The sequence below is a fragment of the Gekko japonicus genome, unplaced genomic scaffold, assembly GCF_001447785.1.
Source record: "Gekko japonicus isolate JY-2015 unplaced genomic scaffold, Gekko_japonicus_V1.1 scaffold3295, whole genome shotgun sequence".
NCBI classification, from domain to species: domain Eukaryota; kingdom Metazoa; phylum Chordata; class Lepidosauria; order Squamata; family Gekkonidae; genus Gekko; species Gekko japonicus.
Window position 1 is genome coordinate 60,959 of NW_015160324.1, and position 24,642 is coordinate 85,600.

General features: G+C 43.8%; 1 protein-coding gene across 1 annotated transcript in view; it reads left to right on the top strand.

Moving 5' to 3' along the window:
- Positions 1-24,642, top strand: part of CHL1 (cell adhesion molecule L1-like) — a 103,286-nt gene that overhangs the window by 53,549 nt on the left and 25,095 nt on the right. The window contains exons 10-16 of the mRNA XM_015417005.1: positions 5,465-5,631; positions 7,712-7,877; positions 15,774-15,898; positions 18,920-19,021; positions 19,232-19,429; positions 21,878-21,948; positions 23,164-23,386. Coding sequence (XP_015272491.1) covers positions 5,465-5,631; positions 7,712-7,877; positions 15,774-15,898; positions 18,920-19,021; positions 19,232-19,429; positions 21,878-21,948; positions 23,164-23,386 — 1,052 coding nt within the window. The remainder of the gene's footprint in view (positions 1-5,464; positions 5,632-7,711; positions 7,878-15,773; positions 15,899-18,919; positions 19,022-19,231; positions 19,430-21,877; positions 21,949-23,163; positions 23,387-24,642) is intronic.

The following is a 24,642-nucleotide window of genomic DNA, read 5'->3' on the forward strand; positions in this document are numbered from 1 at the left end:
AGAGGAGAATGATGTAAGCTACTTTGGTCTCCACTGCGGAGAAAGACTGTATTTTTCCTCCTCGGGAACCATTGCTGGTGATCAGGGGTCTTTTCATAGAAAAAGAGCTGCAGGAGCTCATTTCCCTGGAGCAAATGGCTGGTTTGGAGGGTGGAGTCTATGTTCTGGGAATCCAGGTGTCTTGTCTGAGGGGGACTTCAGTTTCTTGGATGGCCCCCTTTCACTCCCACTGCTGGCAAGGTGACTGCTGTGCAGTGTCTACTGCATAGTATCGACTGTGAGTGTAACTGTGCACACTTGCTCCAGTCCACAGTCCATCCAGAGCCAGAGCCTCTCACTCCTTCTGCTGGCAAGGTGATTACAGGGCATGGCCATACACAAAATCCTCCCAGGGTGTGTTAAAATCAGTTTGCTCAGGCAGTGTTGAGGGCTGATTGGTAAAGCAGGGTCCTGTGCTAGGCGTGAGCAGGGAGACCTGGGGGGGGGGGTGCTCATCAGAGTGGACCCAAGTCCAGAACCCAAACTGTGTCCAAGACTCCAAATTGTCAAAGAGCCTGGCCATTTGCTCCAGTCTAGAGTTGTCCCCTCTCACCCCGCTGACAAGGTGGCTGCTAGCATAGGCGTAATCTTCGTGGGGGCGGCGGGGCTTCAGCCCCCGCCGAAATTTTCAGGAAGCTGCTCAGCCTCCCCCGGGAGCCACCCTTGCTCCTAGCAAAGCAATGCCTCTGGCCCAGCCCCAGCCCCCCCCGGGAAATTGGAAAGTCTACACCCTTGGCTGCTAGGAATGAGTGTCCCCGGGTGGTCACTCACTGGGGCTCATTAAGGAACACATCCTGTCATTCAGGCTGGTGATGGGCTCCAGTTTCTCCCTCGCCTCACTGGCAAGATAACTGCTGGCCAGTGGTGCCGGTTGATCCTTTTGCTGGGTCCATGTCTCTCTTATGGCAGCCAGAAGCTGGAGCCTGGCTGGGGAGACAACAGACACATGGCATATAGGGGAATGGGGGCCATCTCTTAGCTCTGTGGCTCTGAGTCCAGGGCCATTCCCTTCCACTTGCAATGCTGGCAAGCTGTTTGCAGGACATGGGCTCCCCAACCTAAGCTGACTACAGGAGAGTAGCAGTGAACACAGGGCTTGGGAGTCATTGTGGGAGTTTGGTGTTGTTGGTTCAGTCCAGAGCCATTTGCTTTTTGCAGGACATGGGCTCCCCAACCTAAGCTGACTACAGGAGAGTAGCAGTGAACACAGGGCTTGGGAGTCATTGTGGGAGTTTGGTGTTGCTGGTTCAATCCAGAGCCAGTTGCTTTTTGTTCTTTCAAAGGTTGCCACAGCAGTGGGATTAGTTGAGAGACCAAAGATAAACCATGAACTTCACACCTCTGTGCAATCATTCCAGGTGGGGCAGGTGGGCCTGGAGAGATCATGTTGTCCATAGAGGGAGGGTGGGCCCATGGAGGTCTGTAGCAAGTCTGATGCCTCTAATTTGAAAAGGGTCTATTCTGTACTCTCCTACTGAGCCTGTGGCTGTCATGTCCCTGGAGGCACCTTCTTTGGGGGCCATAACTCGGATCCCCCAAGTCCAAATCCCACCTAGCTTGAAGAGCATGTAGGGAGAGCATTGTGGGGAGGTCCATAGGGAGTTTGATGTCTCTAGCTGGCACAGCATTCGTTCTAGTCTATTGAATCTGTGCCTATTATGTCCCCAGAAAGCACTTTCCTGTGGGCACCTTCTTGGGGGGGGGGGGGTGTAGCTCAGATCACCCAACTCCAAACTTTACTAATCATGGTGGGCTGGTAGCAGAGTGCCATCTGGAGATTCCCTGCAAGTTTGGAGTCTCTGGGGGGCTGCCCTGCAGCATCCTGAATTTCCTGAACTGGTTCAGCTCCGGAAAGCCGTTTTGGTTCAGGTTTGGTTTGGGATGACTCTAGGGTTGCCAAATTGACTCACCTCTCGGAGCGGGGGAGCCCCGCCGGGGTCCGGGAGTTCGTGATGGATGCGCGCGCGCCGGCAGCACGTCACAGGAAGTGACATGCTGCGTGCTCACTTTGGGGGCATGGCCCAGATCGTCGGGGGGGAACCATATGGTTTTCCCCCGACAATGTGGGTCATGCCCCCAAAGTGAGCACGCAGCATGTCACTTCCTGTGACGTGCTGCCGGCGCGCGCGCATCCATCACGAACTCCCGGACCCCGGCGGGGCTCCCCCGCTCCGAGAGGTGAGTCAATTTGGCAACCCTAGATGACTCCCAAACCCAAACTGAACCACTTTTTTCAGTTCATGCCCATTCCTAATTGCCTGGTACACCCATGTGCTCTCATATTCTGTTGGCTCAACTGATGCCATGGAATGTCTTTGAAATAGGGTTGAAAATCTAGAGATGATGGGAGCTACTGGGGGAAGGCTGGGAACGCACAGGACATGATGAGAGCCCCACAATAGTTCACAGCATGCTCTGTGTTTTCAGCCCTTGTCCACAGAGATAACATGTCATCAGATGAGCTGACAGGATATAAGATCATATGGACATACAAGATTTTCTTGGAATTATTGTGTGATAACATTATTTTATGATATGAAACATTTGCCTCCCAAATTTATACTCTTTTCCTTCCTTTCTACAATCAGCTTCAACTAATAACAATTCAGATAGAATTACAGTGAGAAAAGGGGGGGGGGGTCACATCATTGTAATTTAATCTTATAATTAAACTTAAGTAAATAAATCGTGTGGGTCTACACAGCCAATGTAGTTATAGGATAACATTACTTAATGATGCATGATGTGATAATGTGACAAGCCTGAGTACAGGCCTTATAACTCAAGGATTTTCTGAAAGCACCAAGCTACTGAATACTACAAATTATTCTTATCCTTGCATATCTCTAACATAGCGGGATGGGAAAAGGATATTTCATTGGAGGAAACATGGAACAATAGCATTTTTGCGACTGTATAGCAATGGTATTTTTTTTTACACATAGCATAGTCTCCATAAATCCAAACTGCTTTAGAAAATATCCATCTTATATGTCTGTGCTTAAAAAAAAATCTTGGGTAAATTTAAGGTTAATTTTGTTTATCTTTTTATCTCTATTTAGTTGATATAAGAGACCTTAATCAAGGTGAGGTTATATGAGATTTTTAGAGACAGAAGAAGTTTAGCTTGTGGGATCCTATCCAACACTGTAATTTGGATACATTAAGTTACTAATTGATGAAAATGATGAGTTATCCTTGCATCAATTTTCTGTTAGATAAAAACCACATTATAGAAGTGAATAAAGGGGTAGCATTTCCTTTGAAAAAGTACTTATTAAAGTCTTATGATAAATATAATATCTGCCCCCTACCCAGCCTTCTTGAGGGGTTGGGCCCATCCTGAATGGTGTGCCACTGCAGGTGATTTAAGCAGGACTGCCTTAATCTGTGGCATGCCAGCCATTGCTCTCACCAGGCACTACCACATCTTATTGGCCAATGGAGGAGGATTCCATGAACCTGGGCCATCACCCCCACCACCTGTTCTGAAGGTCCATGGGACTTTCTACTCCCTCCTTGAGTCTCCCTGTCACCCAGAGTCACCCTGTCAGGCCTCCCATCACCCACATTCATCTTCGGCCCTTTCAGGTGGCTTGCTTCTAACCCCCTTGTTGTCATCCATGGAGGTGGTAGGGGGTCCAGGGAGCCCACAGCATGGTTGTGGACCTTCTTGGAGTGATTGGTCAGGCCTCTCTCATGGAGGTCTAGTGCTGAGGCGGAGCATTGCTTGCAGAGTTGAGCATTAGGTCTGGGTCCAGCAGAGGTGGGTCTAGACAAATATTAAATAGTGATTAAATAAATGATCAGGCTACCTGTGGCACTAGGGTGGCACAGGGACCTCCAGAGGGGCTCAAGACACCTAAAATGACAAGCCAGCAGGTGTAGGAGCTGGAGAAACAAAGATGGAGGATATCAGAATTACTATTAAGCCAAGGGTGGTTCTTTCAAAGAGAGAAAATATTCTTGAATATTGTAATTACGATGTTCTACTATCTGCTCCTATATTTGAAAAATGTATTTTTATCAATACGTGTGACCCTCCTTGTTGAATGTAGCTATTCACAATATTTGGGGGAAAAAATTGATGACTCCTTATTTCCCCTAACCCTTTTTTTCCTTCTGTATCCCAACTTTCTTTTGAGAAAATAATAATAAAAATTACATTAAGCCAAGTGTGGCTAGGAGCTCTGATGGTGGATGAAGTTGGCTTGCCCATGCAGTGGTGGTATACAGACACGGCACACCCTTAGGGCTTAGGTAGGACTGGGGCCACAGATTCCAGGGAGGGACCACAAACCATTTGGGAATTCCCAGTCATTAGGGTGGGATCTCAAGGAAGCTGTCATGTATGGCTGGGTGGTCCCAGACTGAGAGACAAAGAAGGTGAAGCAAACAACAGACTACCCTGTTGTCAGAGTGTGGGAACTCTGGGAGACCTCAATAAGGATTGTATTGTGGCCGACTGGCAATAAAAAATGGAATTTGGACTACTTGTTGTGAGTCTCATCATTAGGAATAGACCCATGACCCACACCCAGCTTATGGTGGGAATCAGCCCTCCAAGTGCCGCCCCCCCAAGTCCCCAATCACACTGCCTCATTTATGTAACTCCTTCCCCAGACATATTTCTCCAGTGGAAATGATCTTCTTTGTTCCAGCTCGGAGACACTGATAGCTTTCTGCTGCTTTATCCACAATATTTAGTTATCTGCATCTCTATGTATCTTACTCAAAGCAGCTTACCATGAAATTAAAAAAGATACAAGAAATGAATTTTGCATTGTAATTTTAAAATGACTTATTTCAGGGGCAGCCCTGAACATGTCTTTGTCTGCTTACTAGTGAAGGTTTCTAGGAAAGGAAAATATTCTTAATTTGAAATTTATAACTTTTATATCCTAAGAAGTTCAGAGTTCTTCCTTCTCAGAACCATCTTATGAAGTAGATTTACTGAGAGACAGCATGACTGGGCCAGAGTCACCTAATCAATTTTATGAATGAGTGGGGATTTGAGTGTGGCTCTCCAAAGTCCTATTTTAACATGATAATTGTTATACCATAATGGCTCTTGGAACTTTTTTTTTTCTTTTTGCTTTCTTTCCATCTCAGAATACACAGCCTAGGGGAGAAAAATAGCATAATTATGGTAGAACTCCTTAAATGCTTATGGTGAGAAGACAGAGCGAACAAAGTAATGAGGCTAAGCACCCTGAGATTTCCTTGTGTGGATATAGTTCAGAATTCTTGCTTTGAATTAATCCACAATATAGAGCCTCTGTAGGGTGCTGTGATGCTCTGTTGAATGACTGTAATGTCTAATCATGTGTTTCCTGACATTCCCACTTCCCCTCAAACTCTAACAGCCCATCTCAAAATACAAACATTGGTGGAAATAATCTGTGATCTTTGCTGCCTTTGCTAGGACAAAAGAAGACAGCTTATCACGTCTTGACATGCCATCATATTATCAGTATCCAAATGGAACCCTAGAGATCAGAGAAACAAGGAAGACAGATTCTGGTTCTTATACTTGCTGGGTGTCAAATTCTGTTGGAAAAAGTGCTATCACTGCTACTCTTACTGTCAGAGGTAAGACTTAATATAAACAGAAGTTACTGAGAAAGCTTTGATTGCATTTACTGCACCCAATGCCCATCTCATAGTTTTGATTATGGCTGTGTACAACTGTCCCATTGCAGATATTCCAATCTTCTTTAAATCTCATATTGTAGATTCAGCACATGTCCCATTGAAAGCAGCTGGACAGTTGTGTGTGTGTGTGTGTTTAATGATGCAGTTAGTGACTGTGCATTGTTCCCCACTGAAAATCACAAAGCACTAAAGTGCAGGCCCAAACCATTATTGTCAGTAACTTAAAAGATCGGCCTAGTTGTGCATCATTCTCCTTTCCAGAGCACACACAGGCATTGTTGAACATCATTCCCCATTCAAAAGTGACAACTTGATTGTGATCTGGATTACTGGTGCACAATTTGCTGATTTGTATAGAATGTTTACTAATCGAGTCACCCCTTTCATTTGCAGAATAGTTAAAATTAGTCACAAACCTCTTTTGGCCCACTCATACAGGCCATACTTAGATATTTATGCACTTTGCTAGCATCAAGTTGATCCCTTTTTATATAAGTGTAGTTTGACTCTATCTGAGTGGAGTTGGTCTAGATACAATGTTAATGCATGACATGACTTTAGTAGCTGTTTTTTACAGGGCCAAAGAAAATCTTCAGTGTTGGTAGAGTTTTGCTTAGTGAAATATTTGTCTACATTATAATAGTTTAGGGTTTTTTTAAAAAATACTGCTATCGATCAGATGTATTTGAGCCTTTGAGGGAAGTCAAATCATAACAGACAATGTCAACAGTACTCTCAAATACACACACACACATCCCCCCTCAGGGGAAAGCAAATATCAGAAAAGAGTAAAATGTAATTCATAGGAAAATGACATTTGCTGACTAAAGGGAGGTGATAATTGCTATGACATCAGATCTCCAACACTCTCTTTATGCTGATCCTGGGGATCCTGTCTCCCTAAAGAGTAATATTCCAGTGTTGTTGTTTTTTTTTGGGGGGGGGAGTTGAGATGTTAGGCTACAGGAGGAAGAGGGGAGTGAGAAAATCTGCTGTGCTCCTATAGAAATACCTTCCATCGATTGAAATAATTTGAGAGATCCAAGCCAAAAGTTGTCAGCAATATATTTCCCCTAAAAATTCAATAGGTAGTTAAATACATGCCTTGTCATTTGCTCAGAGGGGGAAAAAATGAGACAATATAGTTTAAATTGAACCGATGAACTAGAGAATGTTTTCCCCATCCATATATTTCAGTATTGCCTACTCCAGCAACCTATCTCCAGGGGCTTATAGAAAAAAGGTCTTCTCAACACCTGAGATGCTTTAAGGATCTAACCTGGCTTTTTCAGCGTACATGTCTGCTGCCAATGCACCAATTTTTGAGCAGTGTATTAATGATCAACCCATACATTTCTGTGCATTAGCAAAAAACCTCTGGAAACATATCCACATTGATATTTTATCAATGCACAACATGGGTCTGTATGTATGTACAAGGAGGAAGATATGAATTAACTTGAAGGACAGGAACATTGAATATATACAGTGCATCTTACAGGAGTCAAATATCAAAATGAAACAGAGGACTTTTAATGCATCCATTTCACTTTGAAAGCAAGACTTGGAAATTCAGGGGGAAATGTTTGGATGTGATTATACATAAGTTCTAGTACAGATATGGTTCCTGTTATGCTAGAGGTTCACCCCAAACCTCATCTACAGTTAAGGCAAAGCAAGCAAAACCTCTGAAGAATTTGAAGGGAAGCCAAACAAGTTTCAATTTAGTGAAATTTCCTAGAGAAAATTCAGCATATATTTAGCTTGATAGTGGACTTCGCTCAGAGTGAAATTCAAGGTGATTTTGGAGCTCCTCTACTAGTGGAAGATCTGAGAAGTGAAAATACTATCAGTGGGACCTGATATTTATTAGGTTTTGAACAGTGGTAGTCATCATGTTGCTGTGTGAATGAATGAACCAAAGATTATAAAACACTTGACTCATTAAAAAAGTTACTTAAAAATTAACAACTTTAAAAAATGACAATGTCTCATACACTTTCCCCCCCTTCATTAGATGCTACCAAAGTTTCTGTTGTACCTAAGAATCCACAAGTTTTGAAATCACATTCAGTTGAATTTAAATGTTATGCTGAATATGACTCACATTTGAGACACCATTTTAAAATATCTTGGCGGAAGGACGGAGAGGAGCTTGACATGAACAAAACAGAGGAGGGCAGGTAATAAATAAGTTTTGCCTTTACTTTTTGTGTGGCAGAAAATTATTTTCATAGGAGTATCTTAGGATTTCTTTTAATAGCCTGAAATGCAAATACAAATTTGCGTCCATTTACCTAACCCACTTGTATTATTTGATTCATATGAGGTGAATAGAACTTGTGGCTATCTACCTAGTATATTTAGAATGTCTAAAGCCTAAGATGTGTTACATTGACTTCAATGGACTTAAAATTATTTATTTATTTAATTAGAAAAAAAATGCATTTTAATGCACATGTAGTTCCTGTCAACCTAGCAGTTCGAAAACAAGTAATTGCAAGTAGATAAATAGGTACCACTTCGGTGAAAAGGTAACAGTGTTCCGTGTGCCTTGGTGTTTAGTCATGCTGGCCACATGACCACGGAAACGTCTTCGGACAACGTCTTCGGCTTAGAAACAGAGATGAGCACTGCCCCCTAGAGTCAGATTTGACTGGCTTTCGAGCAAGAGAAACCTTTACCTTTACTTATGTGTGTGCATACCTGGAAGTCATGGTGACTCTGGTGACTGACCCCTACTGGGGGCATGGAGGATATTCAGAGTGGTGGCTGAATAAAGCCTGCCCCGTCTCCCAGCCCTGGTATTCCAAGGAGGTCTCCCATCCAAGTACTTGACAGAGTTGACCCTGCTTAGCTTCCGAGATCTGACAGGATTGGGCTTGCCTGGGCTATCCAGATCAGGGCCATTAAATTAGATTTTTAAACTCCCCTCCCCTACAAAGCAGGACTCAGGGCAGTGTACGGCAATAAAAACAGGCATATACAATTTAACAATTAAAACAATAGAAATACAATAAAAATACAATAACAACCAGATAAGAGGATGTTAACTACCGATTGTGCCACTGCCACGCAGGGGGGCGGGTGGAGACAGGAGTGCCAGACAGATAGAAACCATCGCTGTCCTCAACCAAACACCTGGCAAAACCTCTCCACCTTACAGGCCCTCTGCTTACAGTGACACTGTTTTATCCCATCTTTTCTCCAAGGAACTCAGGGTGGTGTAGTCCCTTCTACATAGCCTCCCTGGGAGCCTGAAATTGTGGGATACTCTCTATGTCAAATCCTTCCTCGGCTGTGATCTCATTATGGTCATAACATACTGGATGGCCATCTCACAGTGTTAACACCAGCATAATGTAGCCATAATCCTGTGTGCTCACTCAGTACAGCAAAGTCATTTGCTAAAACAAAAGCTAACATAGCAATGGCACTATCCACTTCCATGGTGCCCCCAGAATCTGTGCACTGAAGATGACAATCATCAACATGTTTGTGTGGCAGTAACACCAGAATGTCATCACTATACTTGATCCATTTGCCTTTACACTCACAAGCAGCCAGGAAGAGTGTCACGGCTCAGGTGGGGTGTCACCAGACACTGCCACCACTCTGGATTTAGGTTCCCTTGAGAAGGCCCAGAGCACCCTCCCAAGACCTTCAGACCTCCCTTTTGGCTGAATAACAGGCGTGAGGACCAGGCAGAGTGAAACAAGGAAAAGGTTTATTTTAGAGGAGGTCAAACAACAAGGTGTAGAATAACGGTAAGTGGGTGAAAAGAAATCAAATGCCCTAACACGCCTAAATATATATTGTCCCTAGCTCACTATTCCAAGTGACACTAGACTACTCTCCCTTCCCTCAGGATGAGGGTTTATTCCTGCAGCAGCCTTCCTTTAGGGTTTCTGTAGCAGAGCAGATAGTTGTTTGCTGTGTATGTTATGTTAGTTGTAGCATTGGAGTAAGCTGTGGCTAGCTCATGAGGGTTAGCATTAGCTGACTATCAGTGGTTTGAAGTTTCTACGTAAACTGATGGTGGCAACAAAGCCTGGCCAGCACATTCCAGTGCTCTTGGGGCGGGGAAGGTTTAGCGGTGGGCCTAGGCAGAGTAAGGGAAGGGTGCGGAGAATTAGGATGGCTCTGCACTTTTCCAGCCTATGGCCCATCCCAAGGGTTGTCGGCAGTGGGGCCAGGATTGAGAACCCCCCTCCATCATTGGTGTTGTGCAATGCCAGGTCAATTAACAATAAGACCACAGTCCTTCGGGACTTTATACTGGAACAACGGGTTGACGTGGCGTGCATGACTGAAACCTGGGTGCGGGATGGGGAGACCGTGTCTCTTGCCCAGTTGGCCCCACCAGGTTTCTCGGTCCTTCACCAATCATGGCCTAGGGGGTGGGGGGGAGGAGTGGCTATCTTCATTCTGGAGGCTTACTCTTTCAGAGCGCTCCCACCAGCTGAGATCACGGGTATAGAGTGTGTCGATCTGATGTTGGAGGCTGAGGAGAGTTTGGCGATCTGGCTAGTGTACCGACCGCCTAACACACCAGCCAGTAGCCTGCCATCCCTGCTGGAGGCCATATCAGGCTGGACGCTGGAGCACTCTAGACTAGTTGTCTTGGGAGATTTCAACGTCCATGCCGATGACGTGGCCTCCAGCCGGGCTACGGACCTAGTGTTATCCATGGTGGCAGTGGGACTCTCTCAACTGGTATCGGCCCCCACACATTGGGCCGGTCACATGCTTGATTTGGTCTTTGCGGCTGGGGTGTCAATGGACCGAATCACTGCTGCGGCAGTGCCATGGTCGGACCACTATGCCCTGAAGGCCCGTTTGAATGTTCCACCCCGACCCCGTTTAGGCGGTGAGCAGATTTTAGCTCGCCCGCAGAGCCAAATGGACCCTTTGCAGTTTCAGATGGCTCTGCGGGATCCGAGGCCCCCTGGTGGCTCGTTGGATGAGCTTGTGGAGGACTGGCATGGCCGGCTCTCTGCAGCCTTCGACGAGATCACTCCCAGGCGTGTTTTCCATACTCGCGTTAAGCGGGCGCCCTGGTATACCCAGGAGCTGAAGCGGGAGCTGAGACGACTAGAGAGACGGTGGCGCCATGCTCACGATGAGGCGTCAAGAGCATCCTATAGGACATTTATGAGATCCTATGAGATGGCAGTCAAGGCCGTAAAGAGAGAATTCTATGTGACCATGATTGCATCTGCTAGCTCACGCCCGGCACAATTGTTTAGAACAATTTGGTCTTTGACAGTCCTGCCACAGGGCGGGCAAAATGTTAGGGAATTGGATATTGGCTGTGAGGCATTTGCGAGCTATTTTGCAGATGAAGTCTTGGCGCTCCGCCGTGATCTCCCTGCCACAGTTGAAACAGTGAGCGATTTAGGGCCCTTGCACGTCTTCGATGCCGGGTTTAGAATGTTTCAGCCTACTCAGCCTGGAGGAAGTTGACAGATTGCTCGTATCGGTACACCCAACCACATGCAGCCTTGATCCGTGCCCCTTCTGGCTCATTAAAGCAGGCTACGAGGGGTTGCGAGGTCCCCTAAGGGAGATTATCAACATGTCTCTCTCGGAGGAATCGTTCCCGGGGGCACTCAAAGAAGTGATGGTCCGCCCTCCCCCCCAAAAAAATCTCTGGACCCGGCCGAATTGGCCAACTATCGGCCGGTGTCCAATTTGCGCTATTTGGGCAAACATATTGAAAGGGCGGTGGCATTACAGCTGCTACATGGGGCTGCCTTTGTCGCAAATCCGGAAGCTGCAGCTAGTGCAGAATGCTGCAGCTAGGCTGCTGATGGGCCTCGCTAGGCGGGAGCACATCCAGCCTGTGTTGAAAGCGCTGCACTGGCTGCTGATAGCGTACCGGATTCGCTTAAAAGTGCTGGTTCTTACCTTTAAAACTCTATATGGCCAGGGTCCAACATACCTAAGGGACCGCCTCTCCCCATATGTTCCCCCAAGGGCACTTCGGTCAGGGTCTCAACACCTCCTTGTGATGCCAGGCCCCAAAGAGGCCAGGTATGCTGTAACCAGGGCCAGGGCCTTCACGGTGGCGGCTCCTACCTGGTGGAATGAGCTCCCGGAGGAGATCCAGGCCCTGTGGGACCTCGTGCAGTTCCGCAGGGCCTGTAAGACAGAGCTCTTCCGCCAGGCTTTTGAGTAGGAGCCGCCACCGCCACCACACTACTCCACCACCATAGATAACATTGGGGTTTGTGATGGCCCTGTGACAAGATATAATTTCACGTGGAACCATACCATTGAACTGAGTCTAATAATTATGGGATACCATGGAATTGGGACTACCATCCCCAGGATACCATCTTGCGATTGAAGATCTTTCAAAACTTCTGGAGCACTTTATACTGTTTTAAATGTTGGTTTTATCTTGTTTTATTGATTAACTATTGGCATTTTTTGCCCTACTTGTGTTTTAACTATTGGCACATGTTGCCCTATTGTGAGCCGCCCTGAGCCTGTTGTGGGGAGGGCTGGCTATAAATGTGAATAAATAAATAAATAAATAAATAAATTAATTAATTAATTCCTTCTGGCTCTGCCCTCTGGAAGAAAGAAAAGCCTTTGCTCTGGCACCAGCTCTTTTGTTCCCCAGCCCTCTTCTTCCCTATTGGTCAATTTTGGCTCCAAAACCTCTCAGGGGCTTCTGGGAGTTGTAGGCCCAGCCTCACCTACTGCTAGCCAGGCTCCCTGGGCCTAGTAGGCCTCTGGTGGCACAGCCTTCAGCTACTTATCTATAAAAAGACTTCAGATGCTCCTGCAGTTAGGATGCCAGCAATGAGTACTGGTAGGAGCCCCAAGGTCCAGCACTCTCCTCAGATAGGAGTTTAATTCCTGTGGCAGCCCAAGTCAGTCACAATCCTCTGCAAGCAACTCATTTGTCAGGGAAGTATCCAGGAACTGTCAATAAATAACTCCAACCAAAGATTGCCAGCTAGTGGCAAGAACTGATAGGAGTCTGGGAGGGGGCAGGGACATGGACACAGTCAGTGTGATGACATTCTGTCTCTTCTGGGAAAAACCCAGATGTGATATCACATGTCTCCAGGAATCACCAGAAACTCAATGATAAAACCTTAGAGGTTCCAGTCATTCCTAGAGAGGCATAACATCACTTCCAGGTTTTCCCCAGAAGTAATGTAACACCATTGAACCAACAGTGGTTGTGTAGTTTGTCTTTTCCTGCCAGCCAGCAGAGTGGTGGTGAGCAGCAGGGGTTGCCAGCAAGACATCCTCTGCCAAAACTGGAGACCAGACAACCCTATTCCAATTACACAGCTGATTCTATAGCCCAATGTGTTGGAAGAGACCTCCATGTGGAGCCCATAGACTCTCCAGGAGAAGGGTTTGATTCCTGCTACAGGGCAAAGGTTTAGTGTATGTGTGAGGGGAACAAGCATTCTGTAAGGGAGAGGAGAAGGCCACATGGGCAAAGAGGAAGAATGCATACCACCACAGCTGTTTCTGAGGTCAACAATAGTTGTTAGTTAGCTTAATAGGAAACAGAAGTGTAGACTCCGGAACTACCACAAGAAGATTTGTACATGATCTCCACTATCCTGTGGATTTCCTATGAAGTAATAACTCTGGATGAAATTGGAAAAGTATGACAAGAACACACACACATACAAACAAAGATGCTGTATACTGAATCAGAATAATGGTTCATCACAGTCAGTATTGACTCCTCCGACTGTCAGGGACTCTCCAGGGTTTCAGGCAGAGGTCTTTCACATCTCCTACTTCAAAATCCTTTAACTTGAGAAGCCAAGGATTGAATCTGGGACTTTAGTTTCAGGTTACTCCTCAGAGGCAGGCAACAGAAAAGCCAGCGGTAGCCACTTCAGAGTGTCTCGTGGACCTAGCCTGTGGCATGTCCCTCCTGCCACCTCTTTCATGGGATAATTACAGCTGTATAATTCAGTGTCCTAGAGAAGCAGAGGCTCAAAAAAAAAAAAGAAGTTGAAATCAATCATCTGGTGTTTTCTGGTGATTCCAATGGGTATGTTTAAATTATGCTCTTTGCGACTGTTTGGATCAAGAATGATCCATGAACAAACATAGAATTCTGACTCACTTCCATGCCTGGCAGAGCCTCAGGGGTACAAGTGGATCACCATGCTAGCTGGTGTTCTATGTGCTGCTGGCAAATGAAATTTAGGAATGATGGTATCCCACCAGTGGATATAAATGGGGGGATAGAACCATGGTGTTGCACAAGACGCTTGCCTCTCTGCCTCAGCATCTCCTCCGTGTCTGAAATAAGTTGTATTCAGGTGGGGCAGCCATGCTGGTCCGAAACATCAGAACATATTTCAAGTCCAGTGGCACCTTTAAGACAAACAAAGTTTTATTCAAGGTGTAAGCTTTTGTATGTATGCACACTTCTTCAGATATTCTTCTGATACCTGAAGAAGTGTGTGCCCACACAAAAGCTTATACCTTGAATAAAATTTTGTTGGTCTTAAAGGTGCCGCTGGACTTGAACTTTGTTCTGAAATAAATTACATGAGAGTAATTAAAGCTTATGTAAGCTATGGTACTGGCAGTAATAAAGAGACAGCATTAGAATTATTTCTCAGTTATACAGAAAGTAGTTTATGTTTCTGCAGATTCTATTTATGAGCTTCATAGTTGTCCTGGAAGGACCTCTAGTGGTGAACAGATAGTTCTAAGCTCACATTACAGGTTGTATTTAGCAGCCTGAGATTTATCTGCAATTGCTTAGTAAATCTACCAAGTATGAGTTTCATGCAAGTAAATCTACCAAGTATGAGTTTCATGCAATGCAGTAGTAAAATTAATGGGGGGGGGGGGTTTCCCTCTAACTATAGGGAGTAAAAACAAAATCCAGCCTATAAATATACTGGAGGTGTGCCATTGGGGGCTGATGGACTTGGTGGTTCTGAATTTTATGTCTGAGCCATGTGCTTCCTGTCTATGAAGTCCTTATTCCTGAATGACACCAGCTGTCTACTTATATGAGAGTGGGCGTCTGACACTACATTTGTTGGTCAGCCCTGGTTTAAAAACTTTATAGTAAAAATGAAAAAAAGAAAATCCTTTGCTTGTAACTATTTGACCAGCTTTGAAAACTCTCCATGCTGGTATGGTACAAGAAAATGTCTCATTCCACTGGTTCCTAGTGGTGTGGGACCTCAGGGGAGCATAGATCTGCCATAAAGAAATTTCCCCTTCCCTTTGATAGAAGCAGCATCTCACACAGCAGGTTATTCAGAACCTCTGTGTATGCGCTGGAACCCACAAGGAGTTCTTTGGATAGAGTTCAAACATTTAGGATCAAATCCAGTTCAGCCATGAGCTTGGTTTAATGCTTTTAATAAATCATTCCCAGGGTAATCTATTCTAGCAGTACTATTGAAATGATAAATAAGAACTACACAATCCCTTGGAATAGAAGAAGAAGAAGAAGAAGAAGAAGAAGAAGAAGAAGAAGAAGAAGAAGAAGAAGAAGAAGAAGAAGAAGAAGAAGAAGAAGAAGAAGAAGAAGAAGAAGAAGAGGAGGAGGAGGAGGAGGAGGAGGAGGAGATTGGATTTATACCCCACCCTTCACTTGGAGTCTCAGAGCGGCTTACAAACTCCTTTCCGTTCCTCTCCCCACAACAGACACCCTGTGAGGTGGGTGGGACTGAGAGAACTCTGACACAAACTGCTCTTTCAGGAACAGCTGTGGCAGAGCTTGTGACTGACCCAAGGTCACATCAGCAGGTGCAAGTGGAGGAGTGGGGAATCAAACCCAGTTCTCTCATATTACAGTCCGCACACTTAACCACTACACCAAACTGGAATAAAAAGTGTTTAATAACTCTTTAAAAGATCCGAATTGTTCTAAAGCAGATAATATAAAGCTATTGTGAATGAATTGTTCTGTTGTGATTGATTTACAATGTAATGCTATGCCAATGTATGTGTGTGCATTTTGTCGGGTGGGGCACATAGGTGGCAAACAGCATGTAATAATCCTGATATATTTATTGTACTATTATTTTCTCAGTTATGTATGATTTATTTTTCATTTACAGAATAATTATTGAGAGGGACACATTGTTAATACCAAGCGTGGAATTAGAAGATAACGGAGTATATACCTGTATAGGCAGTACATCACTTGACAGTGCCGTAGATGATTCCCGTTTAACTGTCCTCTGTAAGTTAATTTCCATACATGCATTTGCACAGTTCAGGCTGTTAGTAATAGTTTAAATACCCCTAAATGCTTTCCTTAGTCCTGTTCCATCTGCAGCCAAGAAATGGACTTCCTTCTGAAATATGGGTCCGTTCACACATTCATTACTATGCTGGTCAAAGAATCAACATTAGGAATCTGAAAAGGGTCATGACCCCAACATCTTCATCCTGGTCATGTTTACTTGAAAACTAGATTTCATTGGGAGGGGACATTTCCAAACAGTATGGAAAGAAGAGAAGAATCATCATTAAAAGGAGGCCAGTTGGGTGTGTTTCAAGGACATGGGAGAGGAAAGGAGTTGTTTGGTTCAGTGGCTGTTTGCCTGTTGTTGTTGTTCAGTCGCCCAGTTGAGTCCGACTCTTTGCGACCCCATGGACCAGCTCCCGCCAGGCCTGGGCTATAGGCAAATTGACCAACAGGTGTCATGAGACTACAGAGCAATCATGACTGTAGTGTGGAAGTGCAGAAATCTTGTAGAACATGCAAGAAGTCTGAAAAAAGTTCATGATTCTCATATGCAAAAGAGCTTCATTGGCTTAGTGTTTGTTTTTGGCACAATGGTCTGCGAATATAATATCTTAAGGTTCCCATATGGACCGATGGACCAGTTAAGGTCTTTCTCAGAAGCCTTTCCACTAATACCCTGCCTTCAGTTGCTAGGTAGATCGTTACCAAAGGAAAGGCCTTGTCTCTGGTGGTTTTGTACAGTTAATTTACACAGTTATACAAGTTACACAGGTGCCTATATTAACAAGCTTAAGGTGTCAGATGGTTCTATGTATCCATACTTTTAACCACATATACAGTGTCTTCCTAAGCAGAGTCCCTACTGAGTCCATTTAAATCAATGGGTTTATAAGATTATAACTCTAATTAGGGTGACCCTGATAGATTGTGTTTCAGCCATTTTTAACCTATTGTTTTTTACTGTTGGTTTCTTATATATGTTTTTAGCTAGATACATTTGGTCTTAACATAATTTGAGGCGGCTAAAAGCTGGCTAAAAGTGAAAGGTTGAAAAGTACAATATCACATGTAACCTTTAACCTATAGTTACCTTGAGTCCCTCAGGGTACAAAGGCAGGTTAGGTGTTTCTGATAAATAAATGAAACTGTAGTTCCCATTGTTTCTGAGCACAGTTCACAGAAATATTATGGAAGGAACATCATATAATTTCCCCTTTCCCTAAACACATTTAATTTCACCGTTGGCTGCCAGTCCCAGGGTTGCTAGGAATGCTACCCCCAGCTGTGCTCCTTTTAGTTCCATATAGATGCCATTTCTCTTCACATTACCAGACAACCACATCTCACTGCCTTTTAAAGATCCTGCACTTCTATTTTTAACCATCTATTAAATTCATATATTTATATGGAATCCTCCTCTAGCTCTGCCTCATTGCTTTGCTGCTACCAGGACAGTTGCTTAATAAGAATCCTGCTGTGGCGGAGAGGAGGAATAGAATTTGACCTTTGCTGAGGAATGTTTCTAGCTTTTCTTCCTTCAGTGAGAAAGACATATCATACGTCATACACAGGGGTGGGGGGAACACATTGAATTTCTGCTCACTTCGCTAACATTTGTGAGGGAAAAAATGTTGGGTCTGTAGAAGAGCTCTCCCTTGCTCATTTCCCACCCTTCCCTCCTTAGTCCAGTGCCACCTGTTGCTAATTCACACCCTCTTCCTGTGAAGGAAGGAAACAGTGTGTGTTACTTTTGTCTCGCCCTGTATATCTAATACTGGAGAGCAATGTTCCCTCTAAGCTGTGGAGTCTTGTGAGCAAAAATTCCTCTTTGTGAGCTACTGGCATTAAAATTGTAGTGAGCGATCTGTCTACTGCATAAATTAGCTTGCTCTGGAGCCATCCGTCCTGAGCTAAGACAAAAATCTGTGAGCTAGTGGCTAAAAACCTGTGAGCTAGCTCACACTAACTCAACTTAGGGGGAACACTGCTGGAGAGAATGGAGTTCGGTGACATTCATGGATGGGCTATGGAGTGGGTCTATACTTCAGGATCGGCCTTCCCAGAAATCTTTCCTGTCTTCCTTGTCTTTGCTGAGACTGTGGAAGTAATAAAAATCCAAAGATCTCTGAAGTCCTGACAAATAAATTCTGCTACTTCAGAATAAATTCTGCAGTTTAGAGGATTTGAATTCTCATCTACAGAGAAAAACAACCACAAAAATTGTCTGCTAGTAGAAACCTAACACAGCATGGAAAAGGTGGTCCTAGAAGCCTTTTTTCCAGAATGCACTAGTTTTGTTTTTGTTTTTTTGCATAAGTAGTTTACATAAGGAACTATTAGAAATGTGACCCCTCCACTTTACCATCTTGACATTCAAACCCTTCATGCTGCTGCATGCGTAGACCAAGGGCCAAAATAGATGTGATGGCCTCCCCATGGTGACCATGAGGATGCCACCACCATTTTAAAGTTATTTAGAAACACTGGGAGGGACAGATCCTGATCAGACCCACAGTTAGGTATTGTTTTTCTCCTCTGTGCTTCTTCAAGGCCTTAAACAGCCATGGTGGAGTGTGGCCATTTTGGCACTTGGTAAGGTGCACGGAGGGACAAGACCACCACAACCCAGCATGGTATGACTTTAAATTACTTTAAGATGGTGATGGCAAGCACATGGAGGCCATGAGAACGCCATGACATCTAGCTTGGCCCTAAATCTTAGCTCTGCCAGCAAAAAAAGAATCTAATGAAATTAATTCCTAGTTCTGAGGGGAGTCCTCCCCCCATCCAGGCCACCCACCTCTTCTCTCAGGGCAAGTTGAGTGGTTGTTATTTGAGATTACAATAGGTGGGAAAGACTATGAAGACTGGGTAGACATGGAGTCACTATCTCTCAGCCTATACTTCTTGTAAAATTAAAATGATAGTGCCATTGTTGAAATATTGTCTTCCCCATTGCTGAAAGCAAAACATCACAAGTTGCTCTTCTTGTATTTCTTCCCCATTCTTTAGATGTCCCCGACCCACCAGAAGACCTCTACCTCTCAGAGAAGCAGAGCAGAAGTGTTCAATTGTCATGGACTCCTGGAAACAGCAACAACAGCCCAATTAATGGTATGATGGATTCTTGCGTCATTGCCTCAATTTAAGCCAATGACAGCAAGTGATCCAAAACAAGTTACACTCAGGGTTGTGCCTAATTGGTCTTATTGTCGAAAGGTCTTTATTCCTAATCATTTTCTCCTTTTCTTGTCAATCTGTTTCCATGGGCATTGATTCCCATTCACTGCATGTTGTGTCTTCCCCCTTCGTTGTCTTTTATAGAAACTATTGTGGAATTTGAAGAGAACCGATGGGAGCCCAGAAAGTGGCAGGAACTAATCAGGATCCCAGGGAACATGACTACAGCTGTTGTGCCACTTGCCCCTTATGTAAATTACCAATTCCGAGTTGTCTCTGTTAATGGAGTTGGGAGAAGCCGGCCTAGTGAACCATCTGAACGATATGAAACACCACCAGCTGGTATGCATCATCACTTGTATATCTACTGTATGTAATTAATGTAGTATTTTAATGTAGAATACACAATAGTGAACAGTACACAAAAATGTGCAATAAAATATCCAGAGTGATTGTTTCAATTTTTGATATTTTTGTGTTCTTGGGGGGGGAGGGGAATCTTGCAAGCTAGAGAAGAGATGGTAGGCACTTGAAGCCCAGTGTCTGATTTTATTAAGGCTATTTTGAAGTGCTCTTGTAAATACTTTTACAACATCATCTTAAGTGAATCCCTTCCCTGTTGTTAAAACACATTTCTTAAAATAACCCACAAGGGACATGCACAGTTCATGGCAATGTTCCTGATACATAGAAAATAAAAATGGAAAACTGAAAGAGCTATTGCTGAGAAGAAGAAATGAGGGAAGACAAGACCACGGGTAAATCTTTTCTTGCTTCCCTCCCTTGTCTAAGACAAAAAATAAATAAAAAATCTGATCTGGAAGCTAAGCTGATCATGGCTCTCAACAGCCCAATAAATTTTGGTAAATGTACTGCCATTTCCCGTCTACAGAACTCTACCTCCAGGCTGCAAAACTTTGAAGCTTTCTGCCAGTATCAGGGACTTCCTCTGACAGAAGTAGAACAGCCTCCTTAGGAAGAGGGAGCCTCCTTAGAGTAGAGGAGGGCTTCAGAGTTTGCTGAGCGCAGTGGTAAGATATAAGAGACATTCACAACAGATCGTGCTCTGGATCAATCTTCTCCACCCCATTAACTTTGAAAGTGGCACAGGATGCCATTGGTTCACAGGGAACTCAGTTGGCTAATCAGAAGAGGGTTGCAGGCTGGTTTCATTCTCCTGCACCCTTTTACCTACACGTTTTTGCTGTGGCTCATCTACCCATGCTCCCTATGCACAGCACAAGACTAGCTGGTCACTACTATACGACCAAGTAGGAATTTCACCAGATTGGCCAAGTGCAAAGCCCTTTTTTCACCTGCTCCATGCTGTCTGCTCAGGGTGTTCCTCATTAAATAGACCTAGTTATGAAACTACTTATCCACAATTAGTTGCCAGGACTAGGGTGGGTTGCTCAGAGCAAGTAGGGTCAATCTGCAAACACCCTTAGGCATCAGGCATGATACATCTGGAAGATGTGTCCAGATCAGACCATCACATGTCTTGCAGCTGGGTGCATTGTGAAAGAGTGCCCTTGGTGGTGAGTGGCATCTTCTGAACTTGATAGGAGCCTCGCAAGGAGAGAGGGATGAATTTTGGCACCTCTCTGCAGATACATCAGTGCGGGAGGTGATAAGCAAGACAGGTGGGAGCATCGGCCAAGTTTGGAGCCAGGATGGACCTGCCCAAAAGGAAGACCCGGTGGTTGCAGAGTGTAGCCCTCCCATCTAAACCATCAGCTTGTTTGAATTAGCAGCTATGTAGACCAGCCATTTCATTAATTTAAACAATTCTTAAACAAATAAAACTAGTTGAACCCACTTTCTGTTGTCTTTGTGTCATGGGGGGGGGGAGGTGCGCCAGGGCAAAGTGGAAAGGGTGCTTTTTGCTCCCTCCATCATTTTGAAGAAATTTACTTTACAGTGTAATGGATGTCTGCACAAAGAAATGTTCCTTTGGAACAGATTACTATGCCCCAGGTCATTCCAAAATGGGCTACAACTGCTACAAGAGATAATTCTGTGTTTTTAAGATTTAGTCCAGTCCCTTTTTACGTAGAAGCCATTTCTGGCTGGGGTATTTAGCAAGATTTATTGCAAGTCTTACAGTAGCACAGGTTGTTGGACAAATTTCTATTCAGAACCAATTTCTCTTCATATAACATGAAATAACTAGTTCCTAAAAATACTCTTATAGAACAGCTGTTCTACAACACTTATTCATTTATATTTCTTTCTTTTTTTTAACATTGTACCATTCCCAGCCTTCCAGTTTTGTGCCTCATACTAATGATATACCTTCTGTTTTGCTAGTCCCATAAGACTCTCTCCTTAGAACCTTCCCATTAACATCTGGTGCTTTTAAACTACCACTTAATTTTTATCTGATCGTTTTTGCTAAAATGACTGAAACCAAATACACCTTGCACATTATATTGTTGTTGCACCTCTTCTATTGGCGTCACAAATTCACCTCACAAGAAGTGGTCTCAGGTTCTCATAACAGGCTGTGAAGCACTTCAAAAAGATGCAGTATACTGAGTGCAAATATTATTATAGTGGAAACATGTTATGCATTGGACAATTTCCTAATGTTGTTTACCTGTTTTTTCTCTGCTGTGTGGTTATCATTTCAAGCCAACCGAAATCATTAGGGAGAATGTTAATACAGGAATTATCACATTTAGCTGGCTATTCTGTAAGGGAGAAAAGTATATGGGGGAGGGGGGAATGAAACATTGGTTATGTAATAGATTGTCTCATTGTACTTTCTATTTTATTTCTTATCCACAGCTCCAGACAAGAACCCAGAAAACATTCGAGTTGAAGCTTCTGAGCCCCATGAAATGGTCATGAAATGGGAGGTAATACCTTTTTTAATACTCGGGGACACAGTGGTCTCACTCACTCATTCACTCACTCACTACTCACTCAACAAAATTGGAACCCTTCCTCCAGCCAAGGAACCTTCTTTCTCTGGAGGAGGAGACACATAAGTTGGAAGAAGGCTGCTTAGGTTGGAAGAAGATTTCTAACCATGGTTCGTTAGGGTGCATCAAAACAAGGTCTGGCTTATTAACTAACCATAATTCGCATTAACCTTGTTTTTGCTCAGTGTATGAACTTGGACATCCTGACTTAATCCCAGCTTGTTCCTTCACAGCCTTCTGGACAAAGCAGGCCAGGATACCCATCAGGTCTCTGCAAAGGGGGGGGGGGAGTGAAAGCTGTAACTTGCCCTGCTGTAACCTGTCCTGAACCCCACATGTCGGGGGACTGCAGGATAGAAATTCAAATAATAAATAATAAAATAAATGACCTACTTCACAGAATTTTTGTGAGGACCTTATATTTTCTGCCCAGCTTTACAGTTGTTCTTAGGAAACATATCAGGCATAACTGACATGCAGCACGTAACTTTTACATCCTCTCTGTAGTTTGAAATATTCATCCATGCCGTTATCACCCCTTTTCAGTGGCGATAATAGATGACTGTTTACAATAGCTGTATTAAACAAAGCTGTTAGACGTGCACATGCCAGCCACTGATGCCGAATATTGCTGTGGTATAAATGAATCAGCTATGTACATGTCTCAGACGAGTCATAAAAATTGTATTAGTATTATCCATTAAGTTATCCAGACATAAATTAGGATGTTTGTTGTTGAACATTTAATACCCTACAGGGTTTTAAAGTTGCGTTTTAATGGCCAGACCTGCTGTGGAACATTAAAACAAAAACCCCCAGCATAACATAACCACAATAAAGATCACACGTTTTTCACGAGTTAATTTTCTTTGTAAAGCAAACAGTAAGTTTGCTGCAGATACATTAAATTATATGATTACATAATCTGTGTGCTTTCAGTTAATCTAAATTACTTATTAGGTCTCTCTTTTTTTAACGCCACAATGTTCTTCCTTTCAGCGACTTTAAAATCCTCTTTGGGAAACAGGCAAACTTTTCTTTTACTCTTATAGAATTATAGCCTACCACACTGCAAATTTATTTGCCCTGTTAAGCTCCAGCTTTGTTGTTACCGCAGCCATGTCATCTCATTGTGACTTCAATTTGTAGCCACTGAAGCCCATGGAGCAAAATGGACCGGGGATGGAGTACAAAGTAAGTTGGCGACGGCAGGGCATCGAGACCGAATGGAATGATGAAACTGTGAAAAAGCATTCCTTGATACTGAAGAACACCCCCACCTTTATCCCATATGATATCAAAGTCCAGGCAGTGAACAGCCTCGGGTCTGGCCCTGAACCCGTTGTAATAACTGGCTATTCAAGCGAGGACAGTAAGTAGCAGCAGCAACTATTACACAAACTGTTCTGTGGGTGGTTTTCAAACTGAATTATGAAATGGAGGTCAAGCTGGTGAAGACATTCATTGAAATGCCACTGTGCTGGAATATGCAGGGAAAGAAAAGCATCTTAACACATGCAAGCTCCTCCCCCCAAAAAAAAACCCTGCCAGTTGTTTGTTTTGCAAGAGATGAGGGAAAGTGACCATGTGGTAGCTTTGCTCCGTTATAATCCCATTAACATAAACTTCCTTTAGAATATTCCTTCATTTGGTTATATTCACAAAAATGCTTTAAGAGAATGGTAGAAAGATATTCCTTCTGTCCATAACTGTTGTAAAAGCATATCCTAAATACAAGGTTGCCAACCTCCAGGTGGTAGGTGGAGATCTCCTGGGATTACGGCTGATCTCCAGGCAGCAGAGATTAGTCCACCTGGAGAAAATGACCCCTTTGGAAGGTGGACACTGTGGCATTATACCCCATTGAAGCTCCTCCCCTCCCCAAACCCCGCCCTCCTCAGGCTCCACCCCCAAAATTATCCAGGTATTTCCCAACCCAGAGCTGGCGTTCCCTACCTAAATATGCCCCACATGCTCATAATTGCACTGAATTCTGTTTGATGATATCCCCCCTGCCCCAGAATTCCTAAGCTTTATAAGACCCTTAAAGATCCATCTCCTCCTTTCCTCAGTCTGTTATGAGTGCAACACTACACCAGAGGAGTGAAAAACTGTATTTACTACTCAAGACCAAGTTCCATCTCCAACCAATTCTCTGTCCTCACTTCACAGTCCTCCAAAAACGATCTGCTCCCTAAAATTCTTCCTTCCCGCCCACCAGTTAAAAGTCCTGCTGTCATAAACAACAGTGTTGGATTTTAATATAAGTACACAGGAAGCTATGGCCATAATAAAATAACTGCAATGAATAGTCATAACACAAAGCAATTGTTTCCTGTATAAAATATGAAAGACCAAAAAGCCTCTGCATCCCTGTTGAGAAAATTAGACAACTGTCTTTTCCAGAAAGCTGTTGTTACAATGCAGTCTTAGCTTCCTGTCTCCTATCTTGTTTAGAAAATGGACACACACACACACAAACATATATGATTATAAGCCCCCTGCTGTAATACTTGGAAGCAAATTCTTCTGAAATAAGATTTTTTTTTAAAGCAGCTTGTAAAGATTTAAGGATTAGAACTAAGAAAAGAGGAAGCCCCACTGTAGCCATTTAGAATGGGATGCCTA